This window comes from Lytechinus pictus, unplaced genomic scaffold (assembly GCF_037042905.1).
Source record: "Lytechinus pictus isolate F3 Inbred unplaced genomic scaffold, Lp3.0 scaffold_19, whole genome shotgun sequence".
NCBI classification, from domain to species: domain Eukaryota; kingdom Metazoa; phylum Echinodermata; class Echinoidea; order Temnopleuroida; family Toxopneustidae; genus Lytechinus; species Lytechinus pictus.
Window position 1 is genome coordinate 10,194,105 of NW_026974140.1, and position 16,741 is coordinate 10,210,845.

The 16,741-nt window shown below is 37.8% G+C and overlaps 1 protein-coding gene across 1 annotated transcript; it reads left to right on the top strand.

Annotated features, from left to right (window-relative positions):
- Positions 1–1,321: 1,321 nt before the first annotated feature.
- Positions 1,322–5,673, top strand: LOC135157714 (mucin-2-like). The gene is made up of 2 exons (XM_064114395.1): positions 1,322–1,527; positions 1,969–5,673. The coding sequence occupies exon 2, from the start codon at positions 1,970–1,972 to the stop codon at positions 3,116–3,118; it is 1,149 nt and encodes a 382-aa protein (XP_063970465.1). The 5' UTR covers positions 1,322–1,527; position 1,969; the 3' UTR covers positions 3,119–5,673.
- The last annotated feature ends 11,068 nt before the right edge of the window (positions 5,674–16,741 follow it).

The following is a 16,741-nucleotide window of genomic DNA, read 5'->3' on the forward strand; positions in this document are numbered from 1 at the left end:
AGTGTACTTTTGAAAAAGAAAAATATGCGTATAGGCCTTCGTTATAACAGGCCTATGCACATGATGCATATAAGGTTAGGTTCATTGGTGTCGATCACGTGGGGTGGGGGTTATATCCTCCCCAATATTTTAGGTGGGAGGATGGCCTGTGTCATCACCCCCCCCCCCCAATAATTCACGGGCGAACATCACAATATTTATGATGAATCATATAATAAATATAATCATGGTAGTTAATAAATTTTGCCCTTCATGCCATGCCTGGCCCCTAAAAAAACTAGACTCTTTTAATACGGCAATCAACCCCCCCCCCCCCCCGAAAAACCCTAAGTCACAGAGAAATAATATTCTGTGTCATTCATCCCGCTCCCCCATAACCCTGACCACCGATCGACACCCATATAGACTGGACCTCAATTAAATTTGTTTCAACAATTTGTGTTTCTTCCCTCCTTGATCTGGTATATGACCCCTGACACATCATCGGGGACATCTCATCTCTTTTATTTTTCTTCATATTTTATCTTCTTCTACTGAGCAGTCTGGATCTCTGCATGGTCAGAGTATGGACCTATTACGAGGTCCATGGTCAGAGGAGTTTGTACTGGAAACACAAATAATGTGATCATTAGTTTGTGCTTGTGCCATGCAATGCCTGAAATTTAATAAGTTAGTATGGCAACCTTGACTTTCATATTTTCGGAGAGATATATTAATACAGCGGCTCTTGTCCGGGTGGGAATAATGGGTATGGTCCCCTCGCTTGCTTCCGTAGATTCCTATTCGATAATACCATGTTGAAACCTTAATAGGAAGTTTTCGTTCAGAGACGTACGGCGAATTGAAGAACATAGAATATATATTGCATAATGCACTTCATGACAAAGAACAACCAAGTAAGTTTCTGTCGAAAATTGGTAAATCGAATCAGCAGTTAAGCTCTTGATTCTGGACAAACGAAACATTTGCAATTTTTCATCTGCTCTAGACTACAAAAAAATGCTGTTCTGGTTCACCAATTTTCGACAAAGACTTTTTAGCTGTTATTTGTCATTTGATGGTCATTTGCGTATATCGCTGAGCGAAACTCACACTACCTTTTGCGTCACCTCCCTTTCCCTACCCCTCCCCCTCCCCCGATTCAATCATTTCTCAGTTCCATATTCTTTATAACCAATAATGCACCATAAGAAACGAGATTTTGTTGATTTTCCTCGTTATAAATCATCGGTTAGTACTTTGTACTACGCCCAGTATTCAATCAATATATATTCCACTGAAATAGTTAAGAATCTAGATATTTATGAGAAGTTTTATGATTAATGTCATGGTAATGGGCACAACATTGTGGCAATGCTTACGCCCATCTATATGTTTTTTTTTTTTTACATTACCCTTCTGCGGTAACAACACCAATCACGAAGAACGCTGTCATCTGTGTGGACGTTTGAATATCAATGTTGGTAGAGATATAGAAATTCTCAGAGGAAAACTTAATTTTGGAATATTTTAAGAGAGAATTAAAAGGTTAGTGTATTATTGGCAAGTTTTGAACAAGTACATTTTGAACCAATACATTTTGGTAATCCATGATCTTTTCTAGATTGAAGTTTTCTAGAAAAATTAAAAGAAGTGGAGAATGTTTGGGAGTATGTCATCTTTAAAAAAAACCGTTATTCCCATCTAATGTCTAGAAACTTCCATCCCCAAACCGAGCTACCCTCTTGCTCCCACCTCTCTCTTTCATTTTCTTTATCTCTCTCACGTGTCAACTGGCATTGGGTAACACTAATACAAACCTGAAATCATTTCCCCTTAAGCATCAACGAACCACCAATTTTTAATTATGTGAAGCAACGCCATGCCACCCTCTATCACAAAACACCAACGAATTTTATGATGAATTAAAATGTCAGGCATGTATGATATCAAAATTGAATTAATTCTTTATCCTTAATTCTCATACAGGATGGCCACCAAGCTTACCGGAATGAGACTGCACAAATGGATCGTGTTATTCTATATAATGCATAGATCGATCATGATAACTGCACCACACACCATGGCAATGTCGCCGATAAATATAACAACCGATTCCACAACTGCTGCAACAACAACAGCAGATTTAACAACATTATCAACAACCGATTCCACAACTGATGCAACCACATCAGATACAACAACGTCACCAACAACCGATTCCATAACTGATCCAACAACATCAGATACAACAACGTCACCAACAACCGATTCCATAACTGATCCAACAACAGCAGATACAACAACGTCACCAACAACCGATTCCACAACCAATACAACAACAGCAGATACAACAACGTTACCAACAAACGATCCCACAACTGATGCAACAACGGCAGCAGATACAACACCGTTACTAACCACAGGAGAATCAAACATAACATGGACAATCATTGTGACTGCTACAGCTACATCACCAGGTGCGAGCATATCCGATACTGAAATCCCATCAACCATGTCTACTACAACTGCATTCACGCCGTTAGATACGGGCACAACTGCAGATATAACTACCACCTCCGCTACAGTAACAGCAACCACAGAAAAAACAACAGCACTAATGGGAACATCTGATCCAAGAACACAAACCACAGCGCCAGACAACCGTGATCGAAGTGCACTACCATCAATTTCAGACACCCCTGAAACTCTCGATCCAGATGTACCAACAACCACGCCCGAAACCCATGAAACTCTCGATCCAGATGCACCAACAATCACGACAGAAACCCCGGATCCAAGTGCACCAACAACAGCGTCAGGAAACCCTGATCCAAGTGAACCGGTTTTGATTACTACATCCGAGGAAACATCTACTAGAGATGAAGATTCTACAACAAGCTCACCTAAAGATTCCATATCGTCTGGTGCCATCGCGGGTATCGTCATCGGATCATTAGCAGGAACTGCTGCTTTGGCAGGCGGTGTTGGAGTTGCTGTGTATTATATGAAACATACCATGGGTGATGCTACAGTTACGCCAACCTATTCCAGTCAGAGCAATATTCGTATGACGATGATGGAGGAAGGGGTTGCAGGAAACCATCCTAATGTGACTGGCAAAAACAACGTAAAGTGATTTCCCTGGTGACGTGATAGTCAAACAGATGACAGAAAAGACAACAGTAAGAAAGGAAATCGGAGGAATCAATTTTTTTACTCTGAACACGAACAATAATGCTAAAATGAAATTTTCAAATCTCGGGACAGATTCTGCGATCGCCAATAAGGGGAGCCGGAAACACATATTTTCATCCACAAACTGTTTTTGGTTGGTTTATGAGGGGAATTCCTAAATAAAGATTGAGGTTTTAAGTACATCTTAACTTTTTCTTATAAACAAGATAGGTATGTCATTAAGCCAATACATGATGCGAGCGCGAAGCGCGAAATGTTTCTCATATAGTCCATGTATTCAAACCTGAAAATTGAATATGCTAAGCAGTTTTTATAATCATAATCAAGATGTGTACATATAACTTACCAATTAATGGATATACTGACCTGAAAAAAGACATGTTAAGGACCGTTGCAGTGACTCTCACCAATTACACAATGCGTAGCACAACCTCAAAAAATTGATATATATCGACCTGAAAACTTGACGATTGCTTAGATTGGGATCTAACAATAAGGTCTTTGGATCTAACTAACAAATGATGCGAGCGCGAAGCGCGAGTTGAAATTTTTTATATACTGACCTAAAAGGGACATGGGGCCCGTTACACAAAACTTAGCAATGATCGTAGAACATTTTTCTACGATTGATTCCATTGACTACAATGTACAATCAATCTTGAAAATCAAGCGTACGATCAATCGCTAAACATTGTGTTACGGTACTCTGCTCAGGAATATTGGCAGTGACTCATGAAGAGGATACATAAAAAATAAACTTCTCAAAAAAGTTTGGTAATCTGAGTTTGGCCATTAATATCTCCCAACTCCCAATTTTACACAATGCATGTTTGATATCGTTCAAAAGATCATTTGATTTTCTTTAAAATGATATCCTGCTTGTTATGACCATGCCATCACGAAAAGAGCAGGATTCAAAAGTGTTGGATGAGGTCTAAATTGAAAAGCTGCAAAATAAGCAGAAATGGTCATGAAGGGTCAATAAAGAGCATGATTCCTTTGTCCGGAGTGATGACTTTTTATGTAGTGATGGATCTGTGAGATAACATGGTTTGAGTCGTGGTTTGAAATACCCATGCATGTTGAAAACAAAAGGAAACCACTAAGAAATTCACTCATCACCACGGAAAAAAAAGAACAGTGACTTTCAATATTGTGTCATTTTGCAACTTTGGAATTTTGACCTTGCCCCGCACCTCCATGTGAACCATAATCATATCATGTAGGGTATCATTTGAAGAAAATTAAATGATCTTTTGAATGATATCAAATATTTATTGTGTAAAATTGGGAGTTGGGAGAAATTAATGGCAAAACTCAGATTTCCAAACTTTTTTTAGATTATATTCCGACCTGAAAACTTAACATTCTAAGCACTTTTTGTATCCATGAACAGAAAGGGTATCTATTACTTACTAGACTGACGATGCGAGTGCGAAGCGTGAGCTGAAAAGTTTTTACAGCTGTAAATTTACTCGAAATGGAACTGTTTAACATGGAGCTGGCGCTGTTGCTGATATGCATTGCGGAACACTGTTTTCTTCCAGTAAGGTTTCTTTGGGTTTTAATTTTTGCATTTGCACCCCGATTTGTACCAAAATTGAATGTTTACCGATAAATATTAAGGCCACCGCACAACTTACAAAATAATGTTCCACGATCCGATTTCGGAACAAATGGCATTTTCCTCATTTTCTGTAAATTTGAATGAAAAGTGTATTTTTATAATAGGTTCAAATTAACTGAAAGAATACTAACGTAACAATTTTGGATGATTGCAAGTCTTTATTTTGGAATAAAGGATAAATTAGTTTCAAATCGTATAGTCAGTCGTACGATTGCTATGACGTCATTAATATAGGAGCGCCTTGAGCACATAACAAGGTGGATATGTGCGCAATATAAATACCCTATATTATCATTACGACTAGATATTAAATTCGCTTTTATTCTGATAAGGATGATAGCATAGTCACATATTTGAACATAGGTATTTTTACGATGATTTAGAACATTGCACAGTAAGATATTCCATGTTTCAATATTAGCATCAAATCCTACTCCGTGTCATTCCGAATCGGGTCGCAGACCGATCGTAAGGTGTGCAGTGGCCTTTATAGTTCAATGCCACAGTCAGACCGACCATAGCTTTTACCATGTTTACGATTACCATTGACTGGCAGGAGCCGACTGGCAGGTCTTAGCTGACTGGTCATCGGTCGGTTTAGAGTCAGTTTCGTTGGTGTGACTCTAGAACCAGCAAGTGAAAGTGGTACTCTTCATACAAGTGATTGAGTTTCAATGAAATCTATTCCAATGCGACGAATGATATAATGCCATTCGATAGATTTGGTCGGTTGGAGTTGGTTTCGCCGATGTGACTTTGTCATAAAATGAGGGACGTGGGTTCGAATCCCAGCCATGGCGTATTTTCATTTCATTGTTCTGCACTCGACCCAGATGAGGAGAATGGCCACCCGGCAGGATTATTCCTTGAAACAATTTACCAAGCGCCTTTATACAGCTGGAGCTAAAGCCGGGGTAATACACAGTGCGCCATTGAATAGGCAACGAGATAATCGGCGCCTCATAAATGTTATATAATTATTATTATTAAAATAACTTTTCATCGATATTGATGTAGTTTTTATATTTACTCGTGTGTAATGATCGGAAGTGAGCCAAGTTATTTTAGTTCATTTATTGATATTGATGTAGATATTATATTTACTCGTGTGTAACGATCGGAAGTGAGCCAAGTTATTTTAGTTCATTTATTGAAGCACTAGTTCTCATGAATGTTCACGAACATTGGTGTCGATCACGGGGGGGGGGGGGTGGGGGGGATATATCCCCCCAATATTTCAAGTGGGGGGATGGCCTGTATTATCATCCCCCCCCCCCCAATAATTCAGGGTCGAAAAATTGTAATAATGATGATGAAAAAATGAAAAGTTTGATAATGATGATTATAGTGATGATTATAGTATGCCATCAATCAGTTTGTTTCCCTCGCAATTTGTGTATATTGTTATTAAATATAAACATTATTTTCCAGGGCTTTTAAACAGATGGGTGGAGGTTCAAGATGAAAAAGAATGAAATGTTTATGTACCGGTATATGATATTTTTTAAACACATGACATAAAATGACCCCGACGAAAAAAAACTTTTGTTGATAGGGTGTTCCATCCCACCAGTGGTGAATAAATTAATTTTAAGAAATCAATTAATTCAAAAGGGTGGAAAAATAAACGGGTGAAAAAGGGTGGCAAGATAAACAGGGAAACCTCCATGGACGTAAATCCTAGAGGGGTAGATCTTGAAAAAGTACAAACAACTTTTCTCAGATTTACCCCTCCCCACATCCAAGTGCATGATGTTTGTCCCATTTAATCTACAACCCTTTTGAATATTAAACATTTTATCATGTGACCCCATCAGATACCTCTCATGAAAATATTGAGGTGCAGTGAGCTCAATATAATATGATCATATTTTTACAATTTTTTAATAAGTGAAATCAATGAATGGTTTCAGAAAGAATAATCATTCATTTCTCTCTAAAGCGTATCTTCAGATATGAACATCGGAAGGGTTTTTTTTTTCATGTTATTCTTGTTATTGTTATGGACTTGAATAACTAAAGTTGGTTGATTTTTTCTTAGTTTGGCAAAAAGAAATCTTTTTTTAGTTTGGAAAGGGATGACAGTTTTGCATTCTATATGAGCACACTCATGCGGTATGTTAATTTCATTTTAACACATATATTAGCTGATATTACACACTGATGATTCAAGAAGATGTTGGAGAAATATCATAACATGACAGTTGAGTTTTGATTGTTTTTATGTTTGTTTTGTTTCATGCACTTATAAAATATTTAAAACGTGTTAAAATCAAGGGTTAAAATCGTCTGACGGTAAGCCCGATGGCGCACGAGAAGCCACACAGTTTGTAATTTGTGCTAGTCTTAATTTGTCCGAATCTGCATTTTATCATCATGCATTAAGAAGAAAAAAGATATTGCCAGTCGGGTTAGATTTAAGAGAGAAGTTGTATACATCATGCTCAATAAACAGATCACTTTGTACATGGTCCAGACAATTTTTGTCATTTTTTCTTTCGTATGAGTTTAGAATAGGCTCACTCAGTGGGGTAACTACGGGGGGGCATGGGGGGCACATGCCCATCCAATCGGCTGACAAAAAAAACGAGGAAAAGGAGAAAAAGAGGGAGAGAGGAAGGGAATGTAATGGGAAATAAGAAATTATTGTTCATTATGATGTTAGATTATACTATAATTCTGTTATATTACATAAGACGCATTTTTCATAACTTTATGAAACATAATTTGATAAGGGCCCATGTCTTCATTGTTCCTGGTATTCACATTGTCTGTTTAACTTTAACGAGATATATAATCCTGTGGCACTAAAACCTCCTGTTTTCAATATACTTCCTCGCACTTCGAATTATTATTTTATGTGCAATAGTATGCTTCTTTTCATGACTACTTAAAGTGATTGCCACATTTTAAGGTCTTAATATAAAACATTTCTTGTCCGTGCTTATGTTCTCATTAGTGAGATATGTCTGCTCTCCATGAATTCCTAGAATCAGTCCTTAAAATGTCCCTTTTTCTGATCTCAATATCAAAACTTTTCAGATCGCGCTTCGCGCTCGCATCATTTGGTTAATGAAATACGTATGGTCTTAGTGAATTCCTACAAACAAGCTTTAGAATGCCCCTTTTCAGGTCTGAATTTCCTAAATTTTCAGCTCGCGCTTCGCGCTCGCAATATTTGATTATTGAGGTTCGTATGTTAATAATCATGATTACAATTACTTCATGTGTAATTCTAACAAAATCAGCAAGCGCTTAGCACTGGCATTAGATGACTGTGGTGAGATATGTAGTGGATTCCTTAAATATTATCATCAGTGAGATACATATCTGTTTAATATATGGCACTGTCCTTAAAGTGTGTCTATTAGGTCAGTATGCCTGGCAACTGAGCGCGCTTTGCGCGCTCACTAAGTGACTCAAAATTTTTGCTGGTGCCCCCCAATGCCATGACCCACGGTACGCCACTGGGCTTACTGGTAACACAAATTGAATTTTGTGATCCCCATCCACAAGAATATTTGTGTCAATCATCCCCCCAACCAAGAATACCGATCGACACCCATGTTCACGAATGTGAATTGGATACGAAATACGAAGGGATATTCATCGTTGCTAGTACTTCTGTGCATTATGTAATCCATGCTCTCTTTACCAAATCGACTGAAAGGTCCTTGGTTCGAATCCCAATCATGAAATAGTTATGTGATTTAAATTTTCCTTGCCGGGGTTTCTGATTGAAAATGGAATCATCATTTTTTTTCCACTCGAAAATATGCTTTCTTCACTTACATGATGAAAGTGTTATTTCATTCCTTTGCTAGTGTATTTTCACTGTTTCCGATTTGGAGACTATGTTTGGCATGAAAGCAAATCTGTATAGATATGCTGACATCAATTCTTAATATGACAAAATAGAAATCAAATATTCTAGGTACATGCAAGAGCTACAATGGGTTGATGAAGAGATCTACCCACCCCCCACCCCCCCCCCCCAAAAAAAAAAAAAAAAAGATGACGACGACGACTTGAAAAGAAGAATTGGGAAAATTTATGAGACTTATGCTTCCATATAACCGATGTTAATCAATGATTGAAAATAGATCACATAAATTTATGCCCTCCCCCGCCCCGCGGTATTGTTATTGAAGTACCATGGTGCTGCGAGTTCTAACGGCTTTGTCCCACCGCACTTACGGATGCAGAGAGGATGTCAAACGGTAAAGAATCTTGCCATCTGACCCATCCGATTGAAAACGTCATGTATCCCTTGTGTACTCGTTGCACCCGTGTTTCATACGCTATATTTATCGACCATCCGTCCACTGTGATTTCATTGTCATGATTGTTGGCCCATTTTGTCCATTGTCTGGAGCGGATGAAAACGGAGGGACACTAGCGTACCTACGGGGGGGGGGGGGCAGGGGGGGCACTCTGCCCCCCCTGACGAGTCACAACCCATGCAAAAACGTATCTTTGCCCCCCCTGACGGGCTTGAAAAACCTTTTTTGCCCCCCCTGACGAGCTTTAAGACCTTCAATGCCCCCCTGACGAGCTTGAAGACCTTTTTTTTTTTTTTTTTTTTTTGCTTGTCAATTTTTTTCTGGTACGAAATCCTTTATTTGTGATCGAAGACCTTTTTTTTTTTTTTTTTTTTTTTTTTTTTTTGCTTGTCAAATTTTTTGGTGGACGGTTTTGCCCCCCCTGTGAAAAATCCTAGGTACGCCACTGCGGAGGGAGCTACCCCGAAATTTTGCTTGCCCGCTGTATCCGTTATGAATACGTTTTGTGTCCGTCGGCCAGTGCATGGGACCATGCAGGCCTTTACTTGTTTTTTTTTAATCATTTTTAAATAGTCTTTTCTTTAATAAATGTATCGAAATGCTCTCTATGAAGTACCAAAATCTTATTATCCATGATCGTCACAGTAGTTGTCACGGTTTTATACGTGACCGAAAAATATCACCATCGTATGCTATAGTCACACCAACGAAACCGTCTCAAAACCAACCAACAGACTATTATTTTAATCGCTCAGTTGCAGAGTAATTAAAATGGTATTTTCTGTGATTTTGACATTGTGTTTGCTCCGATCCAATTCCTTTAACTGCTATGTCATTTTCTGTAATTTCTTTTAACTTTGTATATTCTCAGCTGCAACTTATTTGTTATATTATTTTTCTGTAATATGTTTTCAGATTATGTATATAAGTTTATAATATCAATTAACAATAAAGCCTACTACAAAACAAAAAGGTAATAGCTTTGGTGGGTCTGTAGTCTGGGTCTTTGGTGTGACACGGGGGCATCGTTGATGTCAGTCACACTCACGAAACCGATCGATGTTATATCATTTGAAACAGCACAATAATTTTGATCGGTCTCAAGTCGATTTCATTAATGTGACTGAGGCGTCATAATGTGGATGTGCCGTGGTCTAGTGGTCTAATATTAGGTGCCTGACAAGACATTTGAAAGTCCGGGGTTCGATCCCGGCCACGGCACCTATAAGCCCGCGAGCAAGGCATCGACGGTGCTCTTTTATCCTGCATTCAAATAAATGGAAATGCTGCATGCATTCTTGGTAAATAGGTGTTAACATTTTTTTTTATTTGTTCGGTTGCTTGCTTGATTTTTTTGTGGATTTAGATTAGGTTTCTTTGATGCGACTTTAGCATAATACGTGGATGGTTAGGAATCCTTGTAGTCACTGGTTTAATTACTGAATATTGTGTTTGTTATTGTACTTGTATGATTGATTGAAAAATCTGTAAATATTTGGCTTTGTATTGCTTATTTGTATTTTGTTGACGGAAACTATAAATGAAGAGTTTAGTTGCAAAAGGGGTTAGGCCCACTTTGGACCATTCCGAGAAAAACCACGTTTTTTATTTTCACTTATTGCAATATTCTTGTGAAAAACTAAATTGTCATGATGTACTACCCTATCATGTGAACATAAAATTGGGTATAAAAGAAATCTACCTGCCTTCAATTTTTTCTATATATTTTCAAAAAATTAGCATTGTGGACCTAACCCCTTTTGCAAGTAAACTGAAATGAATCCAATCTCTTTTGATTAAAAAAGTGATTTTCCTTTGCCACTGTCATTAACGTTTTAATTTAAATTTCAAATTGTCTCTGGTATCATCAGAGTGACTAAAAATTTAGAGGTTTAGAGACAGAAAACAATAAAATTTATGAAAAATTGACCTAACCCCTTTTGACAAATGAGTTCTTCAGAAGAGTTTAGTTGCAAAGGGGGTTAGGTCCACTCCAAAAATCCTTTTTTTTTTTAATTCTCCCATATCGCAATATTCTTATGCGAAAATGAATTTTCATGATACCCTACCATAAGAACATAAAATTGGGTATAGAGAAATCTACCAGTCTTCATATTTTTTAAGATATTCTTGTCCAAAAAAAATCTGTGTGGACCTAACCCCTTTTGAAAAAAAGTGATTTTTCTTTGCAATTTTAGTTCACTTTTTAATAGGAATTTCAACTTTTCTTTGGTATCATCTTTTAGAGCTACTAAAAATCTATACATTAAGACATAAAAATCAAATTTGATGAAAAATGGACCTAATCCCTTTTGCAAGTGAGCTCTTCAAATACCATCGTCTCGTGTGCACTTTGATAATGATTCTCTCACAATGAGAATGTATATAATATTAAGTGATTATTGACTGCACAATCAGTGAATAAGAATCACTATACACACAAACATACAACAACCCACACGAATGCATATATTTCAATCTCTGCTGAACCTGTTGTTCACGTTTGACATGTCATTATATTCGATGTTTTCGTAGATTCGTTGAGGTATTGTGGCTCAGTGGATAAGTCTCCAGACTTTGAACCACAAGGTCCGAGGTTCAAACCCCACCGCAGCACTCGCGTCCTTTGGCAAGGCGTTTATCTACATTTGCCACTCCCCACCCAGGTGTAGTAAATGTGAAGATAGTCCTATCATAGGCTACCACATTTAGGTTTCGGTTACATTCGTTTCTTTTCAAGATTATATGGCCATCTTCTATACTTAATACGTTTATGGTGTGTAAATACCGTATAATTTTATTGCAAATACGATATGTAATAACTCCTAACCCTTTAGTATTAAAGGGCCAAGTGACTGATTTCTCTCTAAATCGTTTTTGTATTGATAATTGATTTATAACAAAAAGCAGTGGCGGACCAAGGGCCTGGCGGAGTGCAAGAGGCACCCATCCCCTCTGTAATTGGGAATTGCCCATTGAATATAGCTAAATTTAAAATAATTGTCATCTTGGCCCTCTCTGTTTCAAAATTCTTGATCTGCCACTACAATAGAAATGAATTTAAGTATACATTTTTGTTGAGGTGCACCGGGGTTATGTATATCCCCATATTTCCTAGGGTTACGTGCACTGAGGGGGGGGGGTCGAGTTTCCCCTCCAACCCGAAGCGTGAAGTTTCCGATGTCTCATCCCAGGACCAAAATCCAGTTAAAACCAATTAGGGCAAAACCAATTGAAACCAGTTGGCCAACTGGTTTCAATAGGGAAATTGGAACAACTGGTTCCAATTGAAAACCAGTTGCCAATTGGTTCCAGTTAAAACCAATTGGTTCCAATTGAAAACCAGTTGCCAATTGGTTCCAGTTAAAACCAATTGGGCAACTAGAACCAGTTGGCAATTGGTTCCAGTTGTTCCAATTTCCCTATTAAAACCAATTGAATCCAATTGGAGGCAACATGGTTTCAATTGGTTCCAGTTGAAACCAATTGGAGGCAACTGGTTTCAACTGGAACCAGTTGAAACCAATTGGTTTCCAACTGGATCCAATTGGAACTTCCAGTTGGAATGAACTTAATTAGTTACAAATTAATTAGCATTTGCACTAACTATTGCTCATGCCAACACAGAAGCAGTGTTTTTATGTCTATTAATACCAATGTAAAGGGCATTGATTAAATACAGACTTTCATATGTATATATTTATATGGAAGATCTTCAAATATATGTATTTTTATTTGATGTAATTTGGTAACAGTTAGTGGTGTACTAATTATCCTTTAATCTGTTTTAATTATAATCTATAACATTTATGAACATGGTTTTCACTGCTAAGTATTCTAAATACTTATCTTTAAAAAGTGTGGTACTTGAAATTGAAAAGAATTAAATAGATACATTGTTAATGATGATGAATCTCATAAAACATTAATCTGTGCACACTGGCAGATAATATGCAAATTAACTGGTTTCAATTGGATCCAGTTGGGTAACTGGAAAATTTCCAATTGGAAACCAATTGGAAATAATTTCCAGTTACCCAACTGGTTCCAGTTTTATTTCCAGTTACCCAACTGGTTCCAATTAGAATTCATTTCCAGTTACCCATCTTTCCAGTTAGAAGTCACCCAATTGGTACCAGTTAGGATTTCCAGTTACACAACTGCATGGTTCAAGTTGGAAATCATTTCCAGTTGGAAGTCATTTCCAGTTACCCAACTGGTTCCAGTTAGGATTTACAGTTGCCCAACTGGTTCCAGTTGGGATTTCCAGTTAGAAATAATTTCCAGTTGGAAGTCATGTCCAGTTACCCAACTGGTTCCAGTTAGGATTTCCAGTTGCCCAACTGGTTCCAGTTGGGATTTCCAGTTAGAAATCATTTCCAGTTGGAAGTCATTTCCAGTTACCCAACTGGTTCCAGTTAGGATTTCCAGTTGCCCAACTGGTTCCAGTTGGGATTTCCAGTTAGAAATCATTTCCAGTTGGAAGTCATTTCCAGTTACCCAACTGGTTCCAGTTAGGATTTCCAGTTGCCCAACTGGTTCCAGTTGGGATTTCCTGTTAGAAATCATTTCCAGTTGGAAGTCATTTCCAGTTACCCAACTGGTTCCAGTTAGGATTTCCAGTTGCCCAACTGGTTCCAGTTGGGATTTCCAGTTAGAAATCATTTCCAGTTGCAAGTCATTTCCAGTTACCCAACTGGTTCCAGTTAGGATTTCCAGTTGCCCAACTGGTTCCAGTTGGGATTTCCAGTAACTCAACTGGTTCCAGTTAGAAATCATTTCCAATTGGAAGTCATTTCCAGTTACCCAACTGGTTCCAGTTAGGATTTCCAGTTGCCCAACTGGTTTCAATTGGTTTCAACTGGAAATTGTTAAATTCCAGTTGAAACCAATTGAAACCAGTTGAAACCAATTGAAACCAATTGAAACCAGTTGGAAATCCAACTGGTTTCAATTGGATTTTGGTCCTGGGATCAAATTCAATTCAAAGAAGGCTTCTTTTTCGTCTCTAATACCCTTATCAGCTCGAATTCAATTGACTTGCTGTGATTAAAAAAAGAAGAAATTGTGTGCGCACAAAAATGGGAAAATGTTGAGGAATTTGAAATAATCCCTCTTCCGGCGCTTCGCGCGGGAGTTAAAAAGTTTTATTAAATAAATTGAGAACAGAAAAGGCCATTCATTGAGTTGCACACAATGCCGGCTTTGGTATAAAATGCTGACCTTGTTCAAATCAGATTTGATCGCAGTTTTGTTAGCCACATTACTTATCTTTAATTCGCAAAACAGACTCGGATGTGCAGGGAGAAGGCTTTCAGCGAATAGCGTTGAAACTCTGAAATTTCGAAACTTCTCTGAAACCTTAACCTGCTATAAGTCATTGGATTTTTCTTAAAGGGGAATCCAGCCTTGGCCATTAAATGTTGTGTTGGGAAGGAGAAAATAAATTAAACAGAATGGTGAAAGTTTGAAAGAAATCGGACAAGCAATAAGAAAGTTATAGCTGTTTTAAAATTTAGATCACTAATACTATGTAGATTTCAAATTGGCAACTGGGGATGTAAATTATGACAAGGGGCAAGGACAACTTTCCCATAGGCCATGTACTTTATTATCAGGGATTTGTGGTTTTCTCCTTAGTACCCATTCCCCTGGGGCAGTAATCTAAATATAACTCAGGTAGTATATTGTTTTATGTGCTCTTGAAAGAAAAATATAATTTGAAATAAAACTTTTAGGAAAAAAGAAATTTTAGTCATAATATGTATTGGAGTACATGAAAGAGTAGTCCTTGCCTTACATCACTATGACATCCCATATGCGGCCAATTTGAAGTCTCCATGGGTATAGTGATTACCAATATTTACAACTTTAAAAAATTCATATTTTTCTTGTTGTTTGTCCAATATTGTTCAAACTTTCACCTATCAACTTGTCCGATTTTTCTTTTCCTTATAAAACAAGTTTTCATTTGGGTTGGATTCCCCTTTAAGATTATAGTACTCGATTACGAAGAAAAAAAAATCAAAATGGGAAAGGGAAAGGGACGATACAAGGAGATGTTTTTTTTCTTATTTCCCATGTACCAAAAGCATTGAAACCAGGGGCGGATCCAGCGTTTTCCAAAAGGGGGGGGGCATTTTGAGAAAAAAAAATTGAAAAGGAAAAAAAAGAGGTTAAAAAAGGTACATTAATTTTCGTCCACAAAAAGCCCCTCACATTCAAAGGGGGTTCACACTTGTGTTTTAACGGCAATTTTACATTACAAATTTTAATTGTGCCTCTCAAGGGGGGATGAGCCGGCTGTGCCCCCCCCCCCCCCCCCCGTGGATCCGTCAGTGATTGAAACCTAGCTCTGTGATTTATTTTGAAAAAAAGGAGAGAAATATATGTGCTTCCTTTTGTATGATTAACTTGAGTGATATTCAAACTTTCAAATCAATGGCGCAAAAGAGGATAGCAGATGAATGTGTAGCGATATGAAATAAGGTTTCAGCTATATTATACTTTTGCATACAGCACGGCACGAATTTTGTGCCTGCCCCTTACGTGCCAAAAAAGTTGCTTGCTGAAAAGAAGAAATTGCATATGGGGACTCGCCGGGAGTGGCGGTAGTGTTTACTCACTCCGACCAGAAGAACGGAAATTTTGTATCAATACGATTTAAAAATTAGGCCTACTTTTCATCATTAACACCATTGTATACTTAATGATCTCTTGCAAGAAATACATGTGTCCCATAGTCGAGGAGAGGAAAATGGTGCGGGGAAACAAAGGGGAAACGCAATATTGATATTTTTCCCGCGCAGACCGCGAAAGCAAAATTTTCTTTCTTTCTTTCTTTCGTTCTTTCTTTCTTTCTTTCTTTCTTTCTTTCTTGCTTTCTTGCTTTCTTTCTTTCTTTCTTTCTTTCTTTCTTTCTTTGATTATTAGCCCAGTAGAAATAGAGCTATACCAAGCTTACTTGTAGTTAAACCACGTAGGACAGCTGAGTGGGTATATTTGCGACCTCCTTCCATAATTTTGCATGCGATAGTGGGGTAGGCTTAAGAGGAGAGAGGGGAAAGAAGAAAAATATGGAGTATTATATCAGTCTATTAGCCACAGCCCCACACCGACACTGGTAGCATTTGGATTATAATTAGACAAAGTAATTATCAATCAAGCGAATGGGCCTATAAAGCTAGGAGCTAGATAAGATAAGATTGAATGTATTTATACACGATTAAAAAGCCCAAACAGTTCACAAACTGATTTCCATTAGGGCCGTGTGGAACATGATATACAATTGACATAGTACCCAGAAGGAAAAACCAGTTCCACTGGACCAGTTAGACCAGTAGAATTTTAACTGGTAACTCTGGAAATTGGAACATCGGTTTACTGGTCTAACTGGTCATACTGGTCCAGTTAAAATTGTACTGGTCCAGTTAAAAATTAAACTGGTCTTGAATTGCAACTGGAATTTTATACTGGTCTTGTTTCTGGAGTTTGTCACTGGTCTTCAAACTGGTATCTAACTCAAGCTGGTAATACTGGTGTATTTCCTACTAGTCTGACTGGTCCTCCAACTGGTCAAACTGGTCCTTCAACTGGTCTTACTGGATCAATTTACTACATGTATTTAGTTTGTTATATACCATGGTCAGTGAAA

Bases quoted from the DNA above. Each gene is read 5' to 3' on its own strand.
- LOC135157714 (XM_064114395.1), top strand. From the start codon at position 1,970: ATGGCCACCAAGCTTACCGGAATGAGACTGCACAAATGGATCGTGTTA.